The following is a 25,306-nucleotide window of genomic DNA, read 5'->3' as shown; positions in this document are numbered from 1 at the left end:
TGAATTAGGGATGGGTTAGCTCAGGACAATCGCATTGTATTTAATTGAAAATGTCAACGTAATTTGGCAACACTGATAGATACGAGGAGACGTACTCAATTCATCAGAAACACAAAGCAGGCTAAATTCGATAGTCCCCAAAAACGGGCACAGGCATCGTGATACGTGATTAGCCTGCACCCATTGAGTCCGATGCAGGCAGCATGGAAACTTCGTGCTGCTTGCTAATTAAAATGTTTCTTCTTAGGCAGTCCCTCAGAACCGAGGTTGACTTGCTTCCACATTAAAAATGAGTTCTCAGGTGGCTGATGAGTCCAATGCGGGTCCTGCAGTCTCTGTCACAGGTGGGGCAGACGGTGGTTGAAGGGGCGGCTGGGTGGGGTGCTTGGGTTGACGTGCGCTCCTTGCGCTTGGCTTGCGCTTGCTCCCGGCGAAGAGACTCGAGGTGTTCGGTGCCTTCCCGGATGCTTCTCCTCCACTTTGTGCGGTCTTGGGCCAGGGATTCCCAGGTGTCAGTGGGGATATTGCACTTTTTCAAGGAGGCTTTGAGGGTGTCCTTGAAGCGTTTCCTCTGCCCACCTGGGGCTCTCTTGCCGTGCCAGAGCTCCGAGTAGAGCGCTTGTTTTGGGAGTCTCGTATCGGGCATGCAGACGATGTGACCCGTCCATCGGAGCTGATCAAGCGTGGTCAAAGTTTCGATGCTGGGGATGTTGGCCTGAGCGAGAACACTGACGTTGGTGCGCCTATCCTGCCAATGGATTTGCAGGATCTTGCGGAGGCAGCGTTGGTGGTACCTCTCCAGTGCTTTGAATTGCCTGCTGTACATGGTCCATGTCTCTGAGGCTTACAGCAGGGCAGGTATCACTGCTGCTCTGTAGACCATGAACATGTATCCCTTTAAATAACGCTGGTGAGGGGGTCCTTCCTGCTACTGAACGCGTGCTCTGCTCTGCGTGTTTAAGAGAGGGCGTTAGCTGGAGCATTGAGCCCCAAAATGGCAGTGCTGGCGTCAAATCAGCATTGCAAGCTGATTGACCTCACGATCTGCCTGTCTGCATACTTACAGCGCACACTCCCTGCGCCCTCGCTAATGACCTGCCCAAGATGGCATCCGGCGCAGCCCGCACCAATAGTGTGCGCGCGTGCCACAGACGCCAGTTTGGACCCGAATCAGCACCTGTAGCGTCCAAACAGTGGCCGCTACAGACCCGAATTTTGCAGCCAAAATGTGTTTTTTTTAAATAAAAACTGATCTCAAATTTAAATTAGCTACTGGCAGGTAATCCTTTTCTAACATTCATAATAGGATATCAGTTGTGGCTTGGTGAAATGACAGATAGAGTGGCATGCAGTTGCCAGTTATCTATGAATCAAAATAAATGAAGCAAGAGATAGCAGTGTAATTACAGATATAGATATTAAGTCATCAAAATGAATATTTGTCAGAGTTAGATTAAATTGACTAAATTTGATGACTTCAAACTTCCAGCAGGCGAAGCTCCTCACCCTAAGTGCAAAGTCAGAAAATTGCCCCAACATTCTTTGTCTTTTGAGTAGTAGACTCTTGGCTTTTTTTCTGAGCATAAAGCCGATCGTTAATGGTAATATTGAGTAGCAATTTACGTTAGAATCAATAAAGAAATATTATCATTGAAAGGTAACATGTTGTAATGATCCCATGATTGAAATTATATAAAGTGAGAAATCACGCTCAAATAGCCACGGTTTATAATAATACCAACTATTCTTTGGTTTACGCTATTTTAATTGCTCAGTCTGGTATTACGTTTTCAGCCTTGCACTAAATCGGTTAGATTTTTTTTCCTGGCCCAATGAACATCTACTGTGGTATGAAATGCCTGGAATATATTTGAACCTCAAGAGAATGTGCCCGTTCAATTTATACTCTCCTGCTTCCTATCCGTACCTCTCGTGACTGTCGATTGACTTCAGTACTCAGCTGATCGCCATCTACATGGATTCACCATCAATCTGGGAAGTCCTAGTGTAGTGGAAAGCTTCTTGACACTTGGCATTACTTTAAAAATCACTCAGTCCATTCCTAGTCTTCATCTAGCTCCGTCTCTTGACCCTATGGCCTAGAAATTCAGTATAGCCATGTTTGGGGTGCTACAGCCGGGCGGCCGCTAAAGTTTGCGCCCGGCGCAACTTCGCGCCACCTTCGCCGATATTCAGTGGCATCGCCCCAAGAGGTTGCTGCTGCGCTAAAACAGGCGATGCACGACTATCATTAGGTGCTAAGCCGGCGGCCTGGGGTGATACCCCCGAGGGCGGGCGCAGCGCAGGTGCGGCGAGTTGCTGATTGACGGCAGACACTCTGGCGCCGGTGAGCTCTTAAAGGGGGAGGGTGGATTTGTTTGCCTGCCACGCCCTGCACACTGCAGCCCTGAAGCAAGGCCTGACCACTGCTGCTTGATCTGTACAACGCCCAGGACTATGGAGAAGGCCAGGGAGACCACCCATTGCAGCCCCCATTATATGTTTCCAATCAATGCTATGGCTCTGAAGTTAAAGACAAGTGCAAAGCTGTGGCCTGAAGCCACAAGTACCTGTGCGAGTGTTGAGCCAAACCAGAAAGCTCTCTACCTTTGTCTCTCTGCAAAGATCCGTCTCTCACAAAGAAGGAGTGTTGCAAAATGGCTGCCATTTCTACTGCAGGAGGAGTGCCCTTTAATTTGCGCCCCCCGTGCCCCGCAGCGACTGGGAACCGTTCCCCTCTACCAGTCGCTAGGGGCGCCAGGCGCACAATAGGCCGCCGCCACTGAATTTCCGGTTTGGGGCGCACAAAGGGCGTTGCACGATGAAATGACGTCAGGATCTGCGCGCGCAAAGGCTTTGCGCCGCCGCTAAATCTTTACTGAAGTTGGGGAGAGGCGCAGATCGCGCTGCGCCCGGCCGCTAGCCGCCTAGCGCCCCACATCTCCTCCTCCTAAGGCGCTAGCGGCTGGCGCAAACAACTGAATTTCTAGGCCTATATCTTACATAGATCTTCCCGGATCTTTGCTTGGTGCTGACCTGACACCCTGCTTGGTACTTGTTTGCTGCTTTCCTGCTATTCTGGCCTTTTACCTGTCGTTACAACTTGCCAGATCTCTGGTTGGTGCCTATCTGGCACTGCCATCTTCAGGAATCTCCTGCCTTCTCTATGAAATCTTCTTACCTTTTATCCTGAGAATCATCTGGCTCCTTCCTACTTGGTGCCATTCTGCCACCACTCATCACTTTGTCATTCATTCGTCCCTAAGTAGCAGCTGTCTGAAACCTTTTCTTTAACTTGGACCTTGGCTGTCCCTGGCTCTCGATGGATTTTCATGGTGCATCAATGAATCCCCTTAATTTGACTTCCTCCAGAAGTATTTCATAAATAATCCGATGCAGTGAGTGGTGAGACATAACGGTACCCCCCGCAATGGCGATGTGTGTGAAAGGACTAGCTTGGGCATTGTAGGGATGCTTTATGGTGTTGGTGTGGGGTGGTGCCAACCTGGCACATCATGTGGCAGCCAGGGTGTGCAGCGTCAAGTGAAGCAAATCTGGCCATGGTGAAGCCATCCCTAGCGTCCTGGGCAGCAATGTGGTCGGGCGCTGGTGCCCTGTGTCCTGTGCAGCATCAGTTGATTGCGGAGAAGGTTGGTGGTGCTGCTGATGTGGGGGCTGATCGTGGTGGGATTCTGAGGACCAAGGTGAGATAGTTTCAAGGGCACCGATGCTGATGGAATAGATGGCAGGTGAGGTTGAGATGGCAGAAGCGATCTGTCAGTGGCGAGAGAGGATGAGAAATGGCCAGGATAGTTCAGTGACAGTTTTCTTTATAACAACTTCATGTTGGCAGCTTCCTTTATCATCACAACAGCAAAACCACTCAATTTCTTTTTATCCTCTGGCAGTACTGTGCAGAAGATAAAAGAAATTGTGCACGAGGAGTGATTCTGATGACTGCAGTTAATTCATATTCCAATCGCAGAGGCAGCGTTCTTTTTAAAGGTGCTCAAGGATTAGATTTCACATATTAAGCCAGTGGTATTTTGGGAGCCTTATAAAATCATTTAGGGCTGACATTCTCGGTTTTACAAATTTTAGTAAAAAGATGCGAGTAAAAAGTGGTGGGATTTAGGCAGAGGACACTGAAAGGCTAGTCACCTGCAGCTAATGTTGCTCTCAGGATTCTTATCCCCCAACATAGATTAATGAGCATTATCAAAAAGTGCAAAAGTCAATTTTTGGCAGTTAAGGAAGACAAAGAGAATTTGCATTTATATAGCACCTTATCTTGTGTCTGGGAGATGTCCCAAAGTGCTTCCCATGCGAAGAATTGTTCATTTGAACTGCAGTCACTGTTGTTATATTGTTACTAAAATTAATCCGGAGCTGAGACACAGGGCGCGATCTTGCCAGCCCTGGGGAGGCGGGACGGCTGGGAAAATGGCAGAATTTGGGGACGGGTGCCCAACCCACCTCCATGCCATCTTGCCAGGAGGCGGGTAGCCGACCCTCGCCAGGTCCCGTCTCCTTGGAGGCGGGAAGGGATTGCAGCCACTTAACTGCCTGTTAACAGGTAGTTAACAGGCAGAAAATTGGCTTACCACCATTTAGCTCACACCAATGCGGGCTTCCCGAAGGCTCCGAACCCCACCAGGGTCACCGAGGTGAGTAAGGGGTCTGCAGGGGTCAGGGGATGCAAAAGAGTGCAAGTGTGGAGAGGTGAGTATCTGAGGCAAGTTAGAAAAAGTGTACTTACCGTTGTTTCTTCCTGCAGGCTTCAGTCGGTGGGTATGCGGAGAGTCTCGCACCTCCGCGGTAGAGATGACAGATGGCTGTTGCATTCTCTAATGCAACAACCATCTCATTTCTGTAAAAGAAAGAAGTTTGATGAGGTCTTGAATTCAAGACCTCATCAAACTACAGAGAATGTCACTGTTTGACAGCTTCACAGAGCTGTCAAACGATGGCAATTCATCTGTCAAAAATGTTGACGGATGAAACGTCACACGCTGACGTTCTCTGCAACTGGCTTTCCCTTAATTGGCCTGCTAAGCCCGCTGGGTGGGCTTAACAAGGTCAATCAAGGGAAAATAGCGTGGGTTGGCCAGAAGTTGATGGAGGCGGGACTGAAACCCGACAAGTGGGAGTCCCGCCTCCAAAAGCTCCTCATTGAGAAAATCACCCCCACGGAGTCAAGTTGAAAAATTAGCGTTTTATTCCTGGTCAGTTCTGGCATTAATGCATTTCTCATGTAGCAAAATTTCTAAGCATTACCACAGCGGTGGCAAAAATGAATAGTGTAAAGGAGTTTTATGTCGGAGAGCGCAGGTGTAATGGCCATTGGTGGATATACCACATTGGAGGAAGAGAGTGGCCCAGGAACAGAGAGGAATGGCCACCTAAGAATGGCAGATGAATAGTGCATGGGGGGGGGGGGGGGCTCCGGCTCACCATAGAGGCCGTGATTGAGGTATATCACCTGGCCCATGAAGATCCTCAGGGATAGCCAGCCATCTGTAGTGCACTACTAACTAATAGCCATGAGGGTCGCCATTGTCGTCAACTTTAATGCCGCAGGCCCATTCCAGAGGTAACCACTTAGATTGTCTTTTAGCAACTGATGCGTTCTTTTCTGTGCAATGAAAAGATGAAACCTACAAAATATAGTAAAACTGAACAAATTCTATTTAATTCCGCATGGTAGTGGCGTATGTATTTAATGTATTTTCCTCTAGATTGTTGTGAACTTCACCTTAAATGTAGCTCACTACCAGGAGCGCATCTAACTGAAGGAGTAGAGCTGATGTGTGGCTGTATAGGCAGCTGGCAATTTGCAAGAGAACCAGAAATCATGTTAAGTGTGTCTACAACTAACTTGGAAACACCTGCACCAGCGCTATGGGTCGCCTCTGCTGAGCCCGCTGCTTCGTGTCATCTCGTGTGACAGACGACAACACATATCTGTTTGTTGAATTCCCACTGACACATGCAAGAAGGCTCGTGCTGTGACCCCCTCCCCTCAATAAGCTGCTGTACCAGCCTCTGTTTCAAAGAATCACCGTATTACCATACAACTCAGGAGGGGTGCTCAGCATGCTAGATCTATACCCTGTGCCAGCTCTTCCCTCTTCACCCACCCTCACTGCTACCCTTTCCTGACCAATGCTTAGTGCCTGTGTATCTGTGCTCGCAACTACTTGAAGAGGGGTGTGCTCTTCTATTTCAACTGGAGGCTGACTGTCTTCTCTTGCTCTGTGGGAAGAAAAACATGATACATTATGCATAAGTAAGCATACTTATCCTAATATACTGCAATCACATTTTCTACTAGCACTGTGGGCCGGTTCATTAAATAGATCATGGAAATCGTAAAATATCTGACTAATAGGGTTCAGAGCATGAGTTCTTCACTATCCTTCAATCTCCACAGACTACATGCCTTCCGAACACACTGTCCTGAACAGACTGATAATAGCTTGCTCATATGCTGTCAGTGGTTTACGATGTGAGTGTCACCACCTGTTCCATCGTGCATTTCTCCGAGTTTTACCTCTAACTTTAGGTCAGTAGAGATTGAGAAACAATGATTTGGCCCTCTGAAATCGTTTCCTGCAGTACTTTCTTTCCCCTGTCAGGGCGCATGTAATATTATTTACACAGCCCTGCTAGCTTCAGTTCTAATACCTTATTTTGTTAGATCCTTACTAACATTAGGCTGTGTCGGTACAGCGCGTTTATTTTGCATGTGTCCTTTTTTTTACAGCTGCAACTTTCCATCCTATGCTGCTACTTTACATGAATAGTCATGCCTTCCCTTTCTGTTCTTTCATACAACCTTTCTCATTAACTGCAGGTCCTTCTAGCAGGAGACCAGAATTTGCGATTTTCATCATCTGCTCCCATGATTGCCTTCTAATTTACATACTCTTTCCTGCCAAAAAATTGTGATCTGCCCGAGCAGAGTTCACCGGGACTTGCAGGGCCGGATCAGCGAGGAGTGATATTCTCTGTTGGCACTGAACCATTTTCAATTATTATTGAGAATTCACTAGCTAGAATAACAAACATCCTGATAATTACACTGGTTCAGTGCCTCATTGGCTGGTTTAAAAAAAGTGATCAAGGATCGTGGTTGCAGGTGCATCCTAATTGGCTGTTTTTTTGTTGCTGATGAAATCTTATTCTTGAGAATCTCATGTTTTGCAAATGTGTATTCCCGCAATTTCATTACCTGTTCATTAATTTCAATAAAACACAGGCATTTTGCCAATTAAAAAAAATAGAAATGCCAGGCCTTTTAAGAGACTATTTCCTATAACCCCAATGCTTTAGGAGAAGGTTGCATACATTTATAATTAAAGTCAAATAACTGCATACCATTTTTATGCAGACTATGGGGGAAAAATTTGTGTTCACCAGCAAAGTTGCCGGTGTTACCAGCAACTGCAGCTAACGGCCGCTGGAAATGGCCGCAACGCTAAGCGAGTAAAATTGGTCTGTGGGGGTCATGGTGATAGGTGGCACAGCGCTCACCTTCCGTGCAACGCTGTCCTGGTGGCGTTGCTGGAGGGATGGGGACGAAGTTCCTGTCCAGGTTCGGCGTTGCAGCTTCCCACAGCCTCTGTGAGCAAAGCTGTGGAGCTCGCAAGGAATTGTGGGCAATGAAGAGGTCTGGGATTTAAAGGGGCCATGCACACTGAAGCAATACAAAATAAAATGCAGTGAATCAATACATTTTTCAGCTCTTTCTGCCTTTTAAGAAATATTCAATATTTAAAATAAGTTCCAAATGTGAATATTCAGCTGTTAAAGCTGAATTACCTTCCAAATCTCTACAAATGGGAAAACTGCCTCAGCACTAACACAAATGGCTCAGCAAGCCAGAGAAGGGGCACCGAGGGTCTCGCACGCAGCACTCCAGCTTTGTGCAGGGGGACAACACTGCAAGAGCAGCCTTTTACCCACAGGGGCCAGGAGGCCCTCCAGAAAGAACAATGTGGGAGTACATCACTAAGGCCGTCATTGCCAGCAGTGTTACCCCCACTACCCGACTCTAGTGCCCAAAGAAGCTTCATGACCTCATACCACTGGTCAGGGTCAGTGAATGCATCTTCAAAAGCCGTCTCCTACCAACTGCACCACTAGCCTTATACACTGCTCAATGTACAACCCCCAATCACTCACCTGCCAACAATTTGCACCAATGACGAGGTACATCTCCCATTCCTAACCTCACTTCACCCCCTTGGAGAAGACGGTGCAGGCCATTCTTGGCAGGGGCATGGTTGAGCCCTTGGCCAGCACTGGGGCTGAAAGGATACAAGATGCGGGTAACCTCATATGTTATCCTCCTTCTGGCATGCACCTCTTGCATTCCCGCCCTCCCGTCAGCATAACTCTATCCTTGTGAATTCCTCATTTCACACACCCAAGAAATGCAGCCTGCCCAGCCAATGGGTCAACAAGAAAAGGCAGCCTGCCCAGCCCGTGGTACCGCAAGTGGATGATTCCATCCCGGATATTTTGCCACAAAGGGGCTGTCTGGGATGCATCCTTCCATCTGATTCCTCCTCTTCGGCTTCCTCCTCTTCTGCATCTTCCACTTCTGCGTCTTCCTCTTCCCTCTGCAAGCAGATGCTGTAACTGTGAAATGACAGCATAAAATGCTGGAAATACTTAGTTGGTCGGGCAGCATGTCGACCTGAGATGTGAACTCCATTTTTCTCTCCATGGATGTTGCGTGACCTGCTGAGTATTCGCAGCCTGTTCTGTCTTCTCAAAGGCCTTCATTTACCATCCGAGCCCTTGCAAGTGTCCAGCAGCACTCCCTACACACTTAAAAAAAAACTTTTCACATCTATTGCAGCAAGCCACCACTTCAATAAAAAAATTTTTTAAACTGTCCAAACCCTTAAATTCGAACTTACCTGAATGATGCGTGTGCCCCTTTAAGAGCTGCAGACATCATCACTGTCAGCCTGCTTGCACGCCAGGTTAACCTGGTGTGCTTAGGACCCAGCACTGAATTCAGCACTAGGGTCGAAGTTCACGTTGGTGATGTTAAGTCGGCGTTGCACGCCGATTGACGTCACCATGCCGCCATTTTTTTTCCAGAGCGGAATATGGCGGGCGCAGCAGGACCCGCCACCAGCTGGCAAAAGAGCACCGGCCACCATTTTATCGCCATTTCATGGCGCTACAGTGTGGCAGTAAGTACATGAATTTCTAGCCCTATAGATTTTATCTTCTTTTCTAATCATTTTGAAATCACAGTAAAAATAACAACTTGCATTTATATAGCACCTTTAATGTAGAAAATTGGCCCAAGGTACTTCATGGAGACCTAACCAAATAAAAATAAACGCCGAACCGAAGAAGGAGATATTAGATGGGGTGACCAAAAACTTGTTTTAAGGAGGGTGCTAAGAAAAGTCTTAAAGGAGGAGAGGGAGGTGGCGAGGCAAAGACATTTAGGGAGGTAATTCCAGAGCATGGGGCCTAGACATCTGAAGGCACAGACACCAGTTGTGGGGTGGGGGGATGCACAAGAGGAACGGAGAACTGGAGGAATGGCGAGTTCTGGAGAAGTGGAGGAGGTTACAGACACGGGAAGGGGCAAATCCATGAAGGGATTCAAACATGAGGCAACTAATTTCATTAGAAAAGTAAGAAATGTGCAGTATTTGCACACATTGATTATTGCTTGATGAAACAAAATACGTAGATGAATTCTAGACCATATTGTACAAAGTTTTGCATTCATTTATAACTGACGGATACTCACTGCAACGCAAAAATCTGTAAGACTCAAAAGCGAAGTTCATGGGGAATCATACACAGGCTACGGTGTGATACACATGGTGATATACTCCCTGCAGCACCACGGTACCCATGCAAGAGCCTGTTTTTTATTACCATTGTTAATTTTTTGGCATGGTAGACTGTTCAGCATCCAATTTACAGTTTTACCATATCTGTCCCAATACTTGATCCATGCTGCCAGTTTTCAGCGTTCATGTGACATGAAAGACATGAGATGTTACAGTACTTTAGCAAATGAATCAGGAAGTGACAAAGTCTGACCCTTCAATAGGATTATCAAATTGTGCGTGAAATATGTATTTACAAAAAAATCTAAAACATACATTAGCAACATTTCCTTGAAAAAGTGACAAACTTGTGATTTTTTTTTTAAACAACATCCTGTTTCAAGGTCATGAAAAGAATTAATTTGCATCGTATACATTTTCCTGGCGCACACAATGTTTCGCCATGGTCACTTTGCTGAAACAGTCCAGAAGCTACTAAGTTAGCAGATCTGTTTGGCAATGCAACTTACCTCCCAATTCCCATGTTTTAAAATATCTTTCCGCACAGCGTCTGATGCCAAACCACGGAGTGTTTAGCCAGCAGTTGGTAATATTGTACCAACCAGCCTGTCAGTACCCAAAAGTGCAGCTTAGTTAAATAAATTTAATGGGGCATGAAGCATCAAGGTAGAAAAATTAAGTGGGCAGATAATAGTGCATGCCACGGAAGAGATTTCCATTGAAAAAAGGACCTAAACTTACTCATGTGTGAGAAGGATGATTGGCCAAGAAAAGATACACAATTTCTTTTGAGAATTTTCTTATACGGATTTATCGCGTATCATTAAAAAAAAAAGAAACCTTGGTGACCTTTGCTGCTTCTTCTTGGCTTAATGTCATGTTTTATGGCACGTTGATGTGGTTGGGTAAGCCATTGTGTGGGATTAACTGTATTACAAGAAAGGCTTTAAATCTGAGAGGTCTGTTGCACTGCTGACAGCAGTCTAAAGCTGCTTGATTTACACTGCACAGAATAATCAACAAATCAGTTCCGAACTAGCATGCTGCTGTTGCTTGACAGGTAAATGGGGTCAGACTTGAAACAGCAAAATCACTAAGGTTTTGCTCCTCTCCAAGTAAGGCCAAACCAGTGAATTGAACCATTTTGCTCGTAGCGGTGGCCCCTACGTGCATTTCAACACTTTCTCAAATGGAATAAATCCAAAATAAAGTAACACTAAGCAGACTGTTCATTTAAGCTCCTGGTGATTAAAGCCATCTTATATTTGTTTTCTTGCACACAACATTACAGCATGTAGTTGGGATTAATCTGCTCCGTCCCAGAGCACCTGAAAATTGCATTTACTAGAATTTGATTTGAACTATTTTCCACCCGAATTTATGCACAGGTAAAACATTCAGATTCATCTGAATTGATTTGAAAACCAGTAGTTTTCTGAGGACTGCAAATAAGATTGATTCTCATACTCACGTACTCTTGGCATGAAAACATTATCAAAGGATTGACATAAAGCTTTAGACCAAAAGTCTTTTTGAAATCGGTGTGATAATCCATAATGTGGCTGATGTTACATGAATAATTATTGCTTTCTTTTTAGCTTGATGCTGAGGCCAGCGGTGTCCTGAAAGAACTACAAGTCAAGCTTAATGGCGTCTTGGATGAACTGAGCTATACCTTTGGCACAAGGTAAAACAATGTCATTAGAAATGATAATGTCGCAGAACGAGGAGTAAATTGCACAATCATTTTGCCTGTTCTTCTGTGATGTTATTGTGTAAGGATATATCATTTCATAGTTTATTTCAGATAGTTTTGTGTCACATGAAGGGTCTTCCGAAAGTGTATTTTGGGGGTGTATCAGTAATTTAAGAAGCTTAAGTGAACGGTCAGAAAGCTGCAGATAAAAGTTATACCACTTCCCATCACTCCAGCTTGTTTGTCGCCATTGGTTGCCTTTAGTCAGTTGTCAGTCAGACGGCCAGTTATATTGCTAAGTTGGATGCAAGTGGTTTCATCTTTAGCAGAATAGGTGGAGCAGAAAAGTCTGACAAAGCTTCTGTTAATCATCCACTTTCCAATTGACCAGAATAATCTTGTTGCTAATGGAAAAGTCAAATGCCCAGACAGATCGTGGGCTGAGCAGCCCTTCAGTGACAGCTCGCAACACCTACAGAATTGGACCAGTCAGTCATCAACTGATTCCACGCGTGAGGCCTTTCAGAGCATGTTACAAGTACGGGATGGTCTCCATAGCCCTACAAAAATGACGTAGGTTGATTATAATAAGCCCTACGATGCGTTTCTCATGACCTTTTGCAGCATAGCTCCTCAGTTGTTGAGCATCTGTACAAAAAGGGCACTGGGTGGCCTCCAATCCACAACTCCGCCGCTTAAAACGAGCTCAGCCGATTGTTCAGACTTGCCTTTTTTCTGTGGTTTTTGATTGGCCAAACTGTACATTGTGGATTACAGCAAGTGCATTTATTTTTCTGCACTTGTTGCTGTTTTTCCTTTGGTGCACACTTGCCCCTTAGTTGCTCCCTGCAGCTCAACTTGGACATTGCATTAGGCCTGCCAGTGGCTGTCTTGGATTTGGAAGAGGCCGGTGTGGTTGCATTTGCAGATGGCCGAGGAATTATGTATTCTGGTTCAGGCACAACAATTTGTGCATATCTATAAAGAGACCTACCTTTGCCTCCTACATTTCAGCAGGGAAACCACCACAAAGTTATGCCATCTCCTGAAGCTTGACCTTCAGAAGACATTCAGCACAGGGACAGTCCTGTCTGTTGCAATCAAAGTCACCGCCACATTGAACTTCTAAACTGCGGTGTATTTCAAGTCAACACTGATGACCTTTGCCAGATAGTCGCACATCCACAGCACATCAAGCAGGTCATTATGTCACAGTTTCCACTGGTAATAAGGCAGCAATTTGAGATCTGGGGCTCCAATTTATGGCAGGCTCTCGCTTCTGGTCTACAGAGGCAAGGGGATAGAAACATAGAAACATAGAAGATAGGAGCAGGAGTAGGCCATTCGGCCCCTTGAGCCTGCTCCGCCATTCAATGAGATCATGGCTGATCATCCAAATTCAGTACCCTGTCCCTGCCTTCTCCCCATATCCCTTGATCCCTTTAGCCTTAAGAAATATATCCAACTCTTTTTTGAATATATTTAATGAACTGGCCTCCACCGCCCTCTGTGGTAGAGAATTCCACAGGTTCACCACTCTCTGGGTGAAGAAATTCCTCCTCATTTCAGTCCTAAATGGCTTACCCCTTATCCTTAGACTGTGACCCCTGGTTCTGGACTCCCCGGCCATCAGAAACATCCTGCCTGCATCTAGTCTGTCCAGGCCTGACAGAATTTTATAGGTTTCGATGAGATCCCCTCTCAATCTTCTAAACTCCAGTGAGTATAAGCCCAATCGACACAATCTCTCCTCATACGTCATTCCTGCCATCCCAGGTATCAGCCTGGTGAATCTTCGCTGCACTCCTTCCATGGCAAGAACGTCCTTCCTCAGGTAAGGCGACCAAAACTGCACACAATACTCAAGGTGCGGTCTCACCAAGGCCCTGTACAGCTGCAGCAAGACATCCTTGTTCCTGTACTTGAACCCTCTTGCTACGAAGGCCAACATACCATTTGCCTTCTTAACCGCCTGCTGCACCTGCATGCTTACCTTCAGCGACTGGTGCACAAGAACACCCAGGTCTCTTTGCACTTCCCCTTCTCCCAATCTATTGCCATTCAAATAATAATCTGCCTTCCTGTTTTTGCCACCAAAGTGGATAACCTCACATTTATAAGAGGACATTGATGGCAGACTTTGCACTCTTTAGTGGTGGCTGAGGATCTGACCCAATACAAATCCCTGAGACAAACAGAAGCTCAGGGGTGGCCAAGGGAGAGACAGATGAAGACCTGTCCAATTTTTGTCGGTTAAGGCGGTCAGGTAGTCCACTCCCCAGTACGTGTTCTTCTACGAAGGTTGTGGGCAGCCTTCTCCTACAACACTAGACCAAGCAGATGATTTTAACGAAGGGTGTAGGTTTCAATGTTTATTGAGCCATCGTCTCAATCAGGAGTAATCCTCCCACAAGTCCAAGGTTGTGCATCATCTTAAATGCAGCAGCCCTGTAACAGCTGCTTCACTTTATATGCCCCACCCTCTCCCTACCCATGTTACACAATACCCCCATCACACAAGGTAAACACTACATGTGTTGCCACCTCTCCAATGGTAGCCTCCAGTGCAAAAAAAAAGGTTCTCATGACATCACATATATGTTGGCAACAAACTACCCAGTTCATCTTCCACAATTGTGAGCAAGGAGGCAAGTGACACCTTAATACTCTGCTGTAGCAGTTTCTCTTACAAAGCAGGTCCACTAAAGTCTGTATCTTCATTCAGTTTGGAAGCGGCATCAACCGGTCCCTAATTAATCAGCAGCAGTGGCATCTCTTCTTCATCACTTCTCAGAATCTTACTATTTAATTCTCCTGAAATGTCTGTATCTACAGTGATACTTACTGTAAGAGTGACTGCTGGTGCTTGGTTCCTTGGTGATTGTCACTCTTTATATTCTGGTGGAAGGCAACTGTGTTCTCCTTGCTCAATGGAAGTCAGAGATGGTGCATAATGAGTATTACGTATTGTTTATGTGCTTGTGGACAACTGTGTATGGACACATTAAGGTAACATTTAGCGCAAATCATTAAATATCTAAATAATGTGGTACGTACCAGGCGTTCTGCACTTTCCTCCAGTCTTCAGGCCCAACTGCTTCAAAACTCTCTCTTCCGAAAAGATCTGTGAATACCACCCCATACTTTCTAGTCTCGAGCTCCACCACCTGTTTTACTTCATGACCTCCTTTTAAGTGCCCAGTTTTGCTTTTAAACATAATAGCAGTGGGGATTGCAACAGGGTAAATTGGCCATTGGAAATTGATTCTTGCAATAGATTGTCTCTCCCATCATGCCATGTATGTTGTAACTTGCCTAACCCTGCTAATTTCACTGCAAACACCTTACTTGTTAAGTTCTTCAAATTCAAACATGTGTCCTGTTCTGCTATGTTACAGTACTATTCAGATGTTACCTTGGTATTGTTCCTTAGCCATGTAATCTTTTTTCTTCTTGCCAAGTCTTTAGGCAGAGTTTCATCATTCGGACGATGTACTCCCACTTTGTATGCCTCATTCTCTGCATAAGTGAAGTCCTTCTGCCATCAAACATTTTCTCATGATTCTCCATTGTAGTGCTGTGGAGAGCTTGCAAAGCATCGTCACTGAAACTAGGTTTTTTGATGTCATTCAGCCTTTGTTCGAGCATAAAACAAGGCTTTAATCAACTTGTTTCAGAACATGGAGGTCTAGTTGCATTTCACTAGCTCCTTGTCTTACAAAATGTCCCTGGCAAGCTGGGCCCACGCCCGAGTATTTATACTCCTTGGACGGTGCCACCAGCTGGCTGTCCAGTGTTATTTCATAAGTAGTTTCTTGATGATGAGATTTATAACAGCTGTATTGAAAAAGTTTTTATACTGGTTTTATATGGGAGTTTTATACTGGTTAGGCATCTCATCTGTTGCAAGAGAAATGTTAAAGGATAATTTTTGCAAGTACATTGTGATTAGCTGACATTTCTTTGTTATCACCAAGGAAACCACTTTCTCATAACTTGCACGTTTTAAAAACCTGTTCCCAGATTCTCATTGGCAATTTGCAATTAGGGTCTCTGATTTGAGGATCCTCTGTGGTAATAAGCAGCCTTCAAGAGGATAAAATAATGGAAAAAAATAAAATGTTGAAATATATCCTGCATAAAAATGTCAAAAGTACCAATGAATTTTGTAAGAACATTCTGTGTTATGTGACAGTAATACTTATATGAAATCTCAGTTTCCATGAGGATAAAAAAGTAAGCTGTGAAATTGAGAATACTTTCTAAAAGATTAATTTTTTATCTATAACTTTGAGAGCGATGCGGTGGGGAGAAGGGTATCTTGCACAGATAATACCTTACCCCACGTCACCCTCCCCTCCCCCCCAACCTTTCTTCCTTAATAAATAAGAAAATTAACTTAGACCACTGCTACTGTTAACATTGACAGATTATCGCATCTAAATTAGAAAGTTCAAGCTGCAGTCCACAACTGGAGCACATGATATAGGCTGATATCCAGTGCAGCAGTCAGAGTGCTGCATTTTTTGTAGTGGTTCAGGTGGATGTTGAAGATCCCATAGTGTTATTTGCAGAAGATTAGGGAGGTTTCCTAGCATCCTGGTCAACTCTCCCCTCCCTTAGAATCATAGAATGATATAGCGCAGAAGGAGGCCATTTGACCCATTGTGCTCTTTGGTAGAGCTATCCAATTAGTCGCCTGCTCTTTCCCCAACCAGCTCCACTAAAAACAGATTAACTGAGTCACGCATCTCATTGCCGCTTGTACAATCTTGCTGCACACAAAAAATGGCTGCCTACATAACAACAGTCACTAGACTTCAAAGTACGTCATTGTACGTGAAGCGATCTGAGGCTCTTCTGAGTGACTTGATACAGTGTAAGCATCTAGCCAAGATCTGCCTTTCTTTTTTGCCAATCTTTCTTTCTCACTAAGTGTGATATTTAAAGTGTAGGCCTGCAACCAGAGAATTGTGTGTGGAAAGCACACTCTCAGGGAAAAAGTGGCATCTACAACCCTCTATTAAATTGCCTATGTGTTCGGTTACCTGGCAACGAAAGACCCTGTCAAATGTTAGGCTTCATGTATTAAAAGCTGAATTCCACCACTGCCTTTATTTATTTTTTTGTTAAAGGCGTCTATGTAAAGAAAAAAAGGTCAAATCATTGTATTAACATTTTGTTGCAAGCATCATTGACCTTGGTAAGAGAGTTTGTTTTTAACTGTTATTGTTTGACATTTTTGATATTTGGTTTTTTGCATGCATGGTTTTATCACTGCTCTTGCTTACTTGTTTTAGCTTCCAGTCTGTAATTGAAGACTGTGTGAAGCAGATGAACATCGAGTTATATCAAATGAGAGGAAATGGGAATGTATCGGCGAACAGGAACAGTGCAGCTCTGGATGCAGAGACCGTCTTGAGGCCACTAATGGACCTGCTGGATAAAAAGTAATGTGGCTCTGTAAATAAGTGTCAGCCCAAAGACATTCATTTCATCCAGACTTTTATAACTTTACAGTAATCCATTTTAAAACTTGTATTGAAATGCAAATATCATACAGACAGTTTGGAAATTTGGCCTTTAAGTTATAATTATCAGAAAGCTGCCTTGCCAGCTTACTGAGACACTGATGTGACAGTTTTATATGTATAATTTGCCTTCAGATGTTGTGGACTATAATACTGGTCTTTTGATGTCTTCACTGTCTAGTGACAGTCGATATTTTCTTTTTTTTCCAGCCTTATGCTGTTCGCTAAAATCTGTGAGAAGACTGTTCTGAAAAGGGTTCTAAAAGAACTTTGGAAATTAGTTCTGAATACAATCGAGAAAAAGATCGTTCTGCCTCCATTAACTGACCAAAGTGTAAGTATCAGCTAAATATTTACCCACTGTTGCCACAAAATCTAATACGTTAAAATTATTTTAAAATAAGTACCCATCTTAGGGTACATCGCTACCAAATATCTAAACTGGAATCCAGGTAAGATACAGATTCCCAATTGTCAGATACTTCAGCATAATAATGCACCTTCTGGATAAAAAGTAATGTAGCTATGAGATTAAATGTCAGCCCAAAGATATTGATGATATACATTAGCAGGCAACATGCCATTCATTTATACTCAAGTACCAGAGCATATTTTGTGTGACATAACATGGACCTGGATCTCCGGTTATGTTTCACATAATTTCTGAAGTGTACCAGCTAGCCAATCCTTTCCAGTAGTTGGGACTTTTACCAACTGTGACTGAATCCTAATACATGGATAACTAGATAACCAGCGACATTTTTTTTTGCAGGAATTAGGATTTTATTTGCACCTGGATTTCTATAAGCTGGAGCTAAAAAATAATCAAGGGGTAGAAATTCATATGTGTTTCACCCATTTTCCAGGCATAAAATGGCCGCAAAGCTTAGGAATTAGCAGTGGGATGGCCTGTGCCCAATCTGCGCAGGTGTTAGTCACACTGCTAAATTCGCGGGGACCATTTCTTAGGCATTCCAGGCGGACACCTAACGCAAGCGTTCAGTCACTTGGATATGTTAATGAGTGGTCGAACGCCTGTTGAAGGACTCCTTCCTGAAATAGGGCTGCCGGGCCTGCTGCATTCCGGATAACCAGGTCAACATGCAGCCTAAACAGCGGTCCTTAAAGGGATCCAATCTCCCCCTCCCAGGACCTACCTGAGGGCTGTTGTCAGAATCGGGGCAGCCCGAAGTTGATGTCCGCTTTGCCGGCGAGCTGCCTGGGGACACGTCGGTCTAGTTTAAATGAGATCCGAGGTCCATTTTAGATTGGGCCTCAAGACATACCTGAGGGATCATTCCCTGTGCCCAGTTTGCACCAGCAGTTTGGCGCTATCCGATTTATATCTGAATTTCTACCCCTTGATTATTTTTATCTCCAGTTTATAGAAATCCAGATGCAAATAAAATCCTAATTCCTGCAACAACAAAAAATGTCGCTGGTTAACTAGTTATCCATGTATTAGGATTCAGCCACAGTTGGTAAAAGTCCCAACTACTGGAAAGGATTGGCTAGCTGGTACACTTCAGAAATTCTTTTTATCATATCTATATATATAAAAGAGCTCTTCTGTCTGTCTGTCCCGATGTCTGTCTGTTCTCTATACGTTTGAAAGTTACAGAGCGTACCGACGCGCGCGTCGCCTCAAAAGAAAGCTTGCGATTCCGGACCGGTCATAGGCGTATTTACGTTTCGGCCGGACAAAAATCCCGCTCGCGGTATCCCAAAAACGTTCAGTGTTCCGCTCATTAGCATCTCATTAGCGACCGTGTGACGCCGAGGTCCACCAATCGGACGGCGGGTTCCTTCCTACAGTTGAGTGTCGAGTGACTCGACGATTGACCAATCCTACGCTTCGGTGACCTGACCGGTCGACCAATCGGTGCGTGTGTGGGCGGGCCTTATCCTTCTGAACCGAGGTGAGTGGCCACCATCTTGATTTTTCACAATTTTTTCCCCCACACTTTGTGTTAGGGAACTAAGGTAAATATTTTAATGATGTGTTAGGGAATTAAATAACAATTTAATAGGGGGGGGGAGAGCCTCGGGAAATTGCGGGGGGGGGGGAGAGCCTCGGGAAATCGCGGCGGGGGGAGAGCCTCGGGAAATCGCGGGGGGGGGGAGAGCCTCGGGAAATCGCGGGGGGGGGAGAGCCTCGGGAAATCGCAGGGGGGGGGGAAGAGCCTCGGGAAATCGCGGGGGGGGGGAAGAGCCTCGGGAAATCGCGGGGGGGGGGAAGAGCCTCGGGAAATCGCCGGGGGGGGGCAAGCCTCGGGAAATCGCGGGGGGGGGCGAGCCTCGGGAAATCGCGGGGCGCTCGCGCCGCCCGCACTGACCGCGCATGCGCCGCCCGCCCGCCCACAGCGGCCGTCCATCAGCCGCGCGATACGCGGGGGACCTCAGCTCCGGACCTCAGGCGCTAGGCAGGGGGAGGGGCCGGAGAGAGGGACAGAGGGGAGTGGGGGAGGCGAGGGGAGGGAGGGAGAGGAAGGGAGGGAGAGGAGGGGAGGGAGAGGAGGGGAGGGATAGGACAAGGAGAGGGAGAGGACATGACAGGGAGGGGGGGACACACAGGGGCAGGGAGACCAAGCGCCCCAAAATTGCCCACTGACCGCGCATGCGCCGCCCGCCCGCCCACAGTGGCCGTCCATCAGCCGCGCGATACGCGGGGGACCTCGGCTCCGGACCTCAGGCGCTCGGCAGGGGGAGGGGCCGGAGAGAGGGACAGAGGGGAGTGGGGGAGGCGAGGGGAGGGAGAGGAGGGGAGGGGGAGGGAGAGGAGGGGAGGGAGAGGAGGGGAGGGATAGGACAGGGAGAGGGAGAGGACATGACAGGGAGAGGGGGGACACACAGGGGCAGGGAGACCAAGCGCCCCAAAATTGCCCACTGACCGCGCATGCGCCGCCCGCCCGCCCACAGTGGCCGTCCATCAGCCGCGCCATACGCGGGGGACCTCAGCTCCGGACCTCAGGCGCTAGGCAGGGGGAGGGGCCGGAGAGAGGGACAGAGGGGAGTGGGGGAGGCGAGGGGAGTGGGGGAGGCGAGGGGAGGGAGAGGAGGGGGAGGGAGAGGAGGGGAGGGAGAGGAGGGGAGGGATAGGACAGGGAGAGGGAGAGGACATGACAGGGAGAGGGGGGACACACAGGGGCAAGGAGACCAAGTGCCCCAAAATTGCCCTCGCGCCCCGAAATCGCGGGGGGGGGGAGAGCCTCGGGAAATCGCGGGGGGGGGGGGGGAGAGCCTCGGGAAATCGCGGGGGGGTAGAGCCTCGGGAAATCGCGGGGGGGGGGGAAGAGCCTCGGGAAATCGCGGGGTGGGGGCGAGCCTCGGGAAATCGCGGGGGGGGGGGCGAGCCTCGGGAAATCGCGGGGCGCTCGCGCCGCCCGCACTGACCGCGCATGCGCCGCCCGCCCGCCCACAGCGGCCGTCCATCAGCCGCGCGATACGCGGGGGACCTCAGGCGCTAGGCAGGGGGAGGGGCCGGAGAGAGGGACAGAGGGGAGTGGGGGAGGCGAGGGGAGGGAGAGGAGGGGAGGGAGGGATAGGACAGGGAGAGGGAGAGGACATGACAGGGAGAGGGGGGACACACAGGGGCAGGGAGACCAAGCGCCCCAAAATTGCCCTCGCGCCCCAAAATTGCCCTCGCAACGCGGGGCTCCCCAGCTAGTTGTCTATAGTTCAATCAAAATAAAACTTAGACGAGATCACAGGTAAGACATATTTTTGTTTTAGAACTTTATAAACCAAGAAAGTATAGGGCCGACTTTATCCCCGTCCACTCAGTAGAAACTGGGTGGGTGGGCCAGGCAGTTAAAATAGCTGCTGCAACTTATCCCACCGATCCCACTGTTTTCCCGTGGATTGCAATTTTAACCCACTTTTATGAGCAGGTGAGGGGGATACCCAGCAGAAGCCAGCGGGATCCTTCTTTAAATATGCAGATCAGGTTCCGATGATGTTTTCAGGGCCTGACTGCAACTTTTACCTGAGACCTGGGTGGGGAAGGCTGTGGTGACCACCGTGGCGGCAAGAGAGGGGCCAGAAGAGGCCCAGAAAGGTGAGTTCATTATTTTTTGTGTTCCCTTGTGGACCAGGTGGAGCAGGAGTTGCTCCTCCAGGCTCCACAAGGAAAGATTAAGCTTCCGTCTCCTCCACCGACCTTGATGCCCCCTCTCGTCCTCCCTCCCAACCGCTTGCCTCCAATCGGAGACCGCTCCCTCCGGGTACCCTGGCAGATGCCCGGAATCCCACTCCACCTGTCGGCCAGCCAGCACTTCCCGTCAGAGACTGATGGGGCCTCTCGGATGAGATGCGGGAATTAAACTCTCCTGGGCCTAATGCTGAGGGCCAGGCGGTTTGCTCTCTGCCTGGGCCCCCTCCTGCCCGACTCCCACCAAGATTTAAAATCCGCCCTTAGCTGAATGTGAAGGGGATGGGCAGGAGTTACAACAGATTAACTCTTGTACTTCATTTATATAGTTTTAACTAGTTACTTTCTAACATCTGCTGTTTTTCTCTTCAGTACATTTTAACAATATTGATACTGAAAGATTTGATTTTTATAGCAATACCATAACCATGTGGCAAGTAATAAAAAAATTGCAGGAGATATATTAAACGTCTATACATAATCAGATAGAGGTTAAACCTTGGGGACTAGTGCTTTATAGAAACAGAACTACAAGTGGTACACAATGCATAACTGATGAGTGCTGAGTGTCAGCAGGGATAGAAGCGATTTGTTTCCCATAAATATATCAGCAATAAAGGTAATATATTGTAGATTTGGGAACGTAGTTTGTGGTCATTTCCATGCATACTGTCCATTTAAACATGTGGTGATCAGTGCAGTGAGGTCGCTTTCCATATCATTATATTTGTGACTTTCTTTTGTGGATGCCGCTATCACGTTGCTATTGTATAACTCTGAGGCATCATTAACAAAAAAGTTACTTCTGGAAAACATAAATCACTGCTTGGCACTGCATCGGTTTTATGAATATAATGTAATTTATCATATAGGAGAATATCATTGCCAACCAAATTTCAGTAAAACATTACACACTTGCTGTGATGTAAAGAAAGACTTGCATTTATATAGTGCCTTTCACGACCACCGGACGTCCCAAAGCGCTTTACAGCCAATTAAGTACTTTTGAAGTGTAGTCACTGTTGTAATGTGGGAAACGCGGCAGCCAATTTGTACACAGCAAGCTCCCACAAACAGCAATGTAATAATGACCAGATGATCTGTTTTTGTGATGTTGATTGAGGGATAAATATTGGCCCAGGACACCGGGGAGAACTCCCCTGCTATTCTTCGGAAAAAAATTTTTTTTAATTCATTGATGGGATGTGGGCGTCGCTGGCTAGTCCTGCATTTAGTGCCCATCCCTAATTGCCCTTAAGAAGATGGTGGTGAGCCACCTTCTTGAACCGCTGCAGTCCATATGGTGTAGGTACATCCACAATGCTGTTAGGAAGGGAGGTCCAGGATTTTGGCCCAGCGACAGTGAAGGAACGGCGATACAGGTCCAAGTCAGGATGGTGTGTGGCTTGGAGGGTAACTTGTAGGTGGTGATGTTCCCATGCGTCTGCTGCCCTTGTCCTTCTAAGTGGTAGAGGTCGCGGGTTTGGAAGGTGCTGTTGAAGGAGCTTTGGCGAGTTGCTGCAGTGCATCTTGTCGATGGTACACACTGCAGCCACAGTGCGCCGGTTGTGGAGGGAGTGAACGTTGAAGGTGGTGGATGGAGTGCCAATCAAGTGGGCTGCTTTATCCTGAATGGTGTCGAGCTTCTTGAGTGTTGTTGGAGCTGCACTCATCCAGGCAAGTGGAGAGTATTCCAACACACTCCTGACTTATGCCTTGTAGATGGTGGAAAGGCTTTGGGGAGTCAGGAGGTGAGACACTCGCCGCAGAATTCCCAGCCTCTGGCCTGCTCTTGTAGCCACAGTATTTATATGGCTGGTCCAGTTCAGTTTCTGACCAATGGTAACCCCAGGATGTTGATAGTGGGGGATTCAGCGATGGTAATGCCATTGAATGTCAAGGAGAGATGGTTAGAAATAGTGCCATGGGATCTTTTACATCCACCTGAGAGGGCAGACGGGGCCTCAGTTTATCGTCTCATCCGAGAGATGGCACCGCCAACAGTGCAGCACTCCACTGGAGTGTCAGCTTAGATTTTTGTGCTCAAGTCTCTGGAGTGGGACTTGAACCCACAACCTTCTGACTCAGGGGCAAGGGTGTTACCAACTGAGCCATGGCTGACTGACAATATAAGTTTATGTAAATGCTCTTTGCTGAACTGTAACCACGCAAAATTACTATTTTACATCCTGGCAATTAATATTGAACTCTAATTTAGCTCTGTCAGTTCAAGTGAAATTAATTGATTAATAAAACAATGGAGGAGGAATTGGCTAACCCCCAGAAACGGGCGTGGGGATCGCGGTACACGATTAACCCGTGCCCGTTCATTGTGTTGCAGGCAGCACAGTAAATTGCTGCTTTACATAATTGCTGCGTGCAATCAGCGCTACCCCCGCTGCTCATTGGCTGCACGCATCAGCAGGGGTCCCCCAATATCGCGAGTGGCTAGCTCTACTTCAAGGCAGCCTGTACCTCTGAAAGGGGAGGTTCATTGTGGCTGAAAGAAGTTATGGGAGTCATTTGAAAACTGAATCTGTGCTCTGATACATTGAGCAATGGCTGAACAAGCAAGAGAGTGTGCACCAAGGTTTTCAGACACTGCTCTAGAGGTCTTGGTGGAAAAGGTGGTAAGAAGGAGAGGCACTCTGTATCCGCAGTGGGGCAGGGCGCCCTCCAGACAGATGCTCAGGAGCTAATGGGAAGAAGTAGCAGCGGAGGTCAGTTCCAGGAGTGTTGCTCCAAGAACCATGGATGTAGTGCAGGAAAAGGTTTAATGATCTCACACGAGTTGTCAAGGTGAGTGAGTTCATCTTCAAATGGCATATCCTACCAACTGCACCATTAACCTTGTCCACTGCTCAATTCACTACTCCCCCATCACCCATCTACCAACAATCTCCATCAATCAGTACCTCACCCTCACACACTTAGCTCCGTTGCAAGCCTCACACCCACAACTCACAGTTCGCACACACTGGCTGCTACTCAACCATGACAGCCACATCACCCAAACATATTAATGGCCCTGAATTTCCGATCAGAGGCTTCCTACGGGCGGATGCCTCCGATCAGAAAAATTTCTACGAACCTACCTGCTGGTTCCATAGATACCGAGGCTTCCGCTCCTGGGCCTCTCCTCTTCGAAATGCGCAGAGGCCCACGTATCCCAGGGGCGCATGCGGTTTGCAAGTGCCCCTGGGATCACGTGGGCCAGCCCAATCAATCAAAGAAGGGAATCCCCCTTTATACTTTTGACAGTTCTGTACGTACGGTACTGTCAAATGTATGAATGGGGATGACTGCAAAAATGCACCAACACACTGAAATAATTTTTTTTTTAAACCATTACATATGATAGAGGAAAAGTAAGGAGGCCGTGGGACTGTTGCTGAATGGGGAGGTGTGGTTGAGGTTACTGGTATCGCTCATTAATTATTTCATCATGTAGAGCCCGGGCAGAAAGGGGCTGTCTATGGTGTATCCTCCCTTCCTCTTCCTGTTCCTCCTATTGCACTTCCTCCTCCTCCTCCTCTTCCTCATGCTCCTGCTCCTCAACTTCTCACCTGATAGATAGTGGCAAGAGCTGTTCCCTTATAATGGCCAGGTTGTGCAGCATACAACATACTACCACAAATCTGGATACCCACTCAGCTGAGCACTGCAGGGCTCCTCTGGAGCGGTCCAGGCAGTGGAAGCGTTGTTTGAGGATGCCGATGGTGTGCTCTGTGATGTTCCTTGTGGCAGCATGGCTCTCATTGTAGGCGTGCTGTGCATGTGTGTGTGGGTTCCGGACCAGAGTCATGAGCCATGTCATCAGTGGATAACCCTTGTCACCCTATAGCCAGCCTTTGACTTGCCGTGGTGGGTCAAACACAGGTGGCACAGAGGACTGCCGCAGAATGAAGGAATCGTGACTACTGCCAGGATAATGGACATTCACCTGCATGATGCACTGCCTGTGGTCGCACACCAGCTGCACATTGAGGGAGTGGAATCCCTTTTGGTTCATGAAAATGGCCGACTTCAGATGAGGCCTATGCAAGGCAATGTGTGTGCAGTCAACGCACCTTGCACCAAGGGGAAGCCTGCAATC

The 25,306-nt window shown here is 47.1% G+C and overlaps 1 protein-coding gene across 10 annotated transcripts in view; it reads left to right on the top strand.

Annotated features, from left to right (window-relative positions):
* The window catches only part of unc13c (unc-13 homolog C (C. elegans)), a 794,870-nt gene that overhangs the window by 676,465 nt on the left and 93,099 nt on the right, over nt 1-25,306 (top strand). For all 10 annotated transcript variants that reach the window (XM_085968792.1, XM_085968791.1, XM_085968790.1 and 7 more), the window contains 3 exons: nt 11,432-11,520; nt 16,830-16,979; nt 17,271-17,394. In XM_085968792.1, the coding sequence (XP_085824918.1) occupies nt 11,432-11,520; nt 16,830-16,979; nt 17,271-17,394 (363 nt within the window). The remainder of the gene's footprint in view (nt 1-11,431; nt 11,521-16,829; nt 16,980-17,270; nt 17,395-25,306) is intronic.

The sequence above is a fragment of the Somniosus microcephalus genome, chromosome 27 (genome assembly GCF_052327205.1).
Source record: "Somniosus microcephalus isolate GS21.2 chromosome 27, FLI_Smic_1.0, whole genome shotgun sequence".
In the NCBI taxonomy this organism is placed as follows: domain Eukaryota; kingdom Metazoa; phylum Chordata; class Chondrichthyes; order Squaliformes; family Somniosidae; genus Somniosus; species Somniosus microcephalus.
Note: the sequence above shows the minus strand (reverse complement) of the source record. Positions and strands in the feature narration are given on the sequence as shown.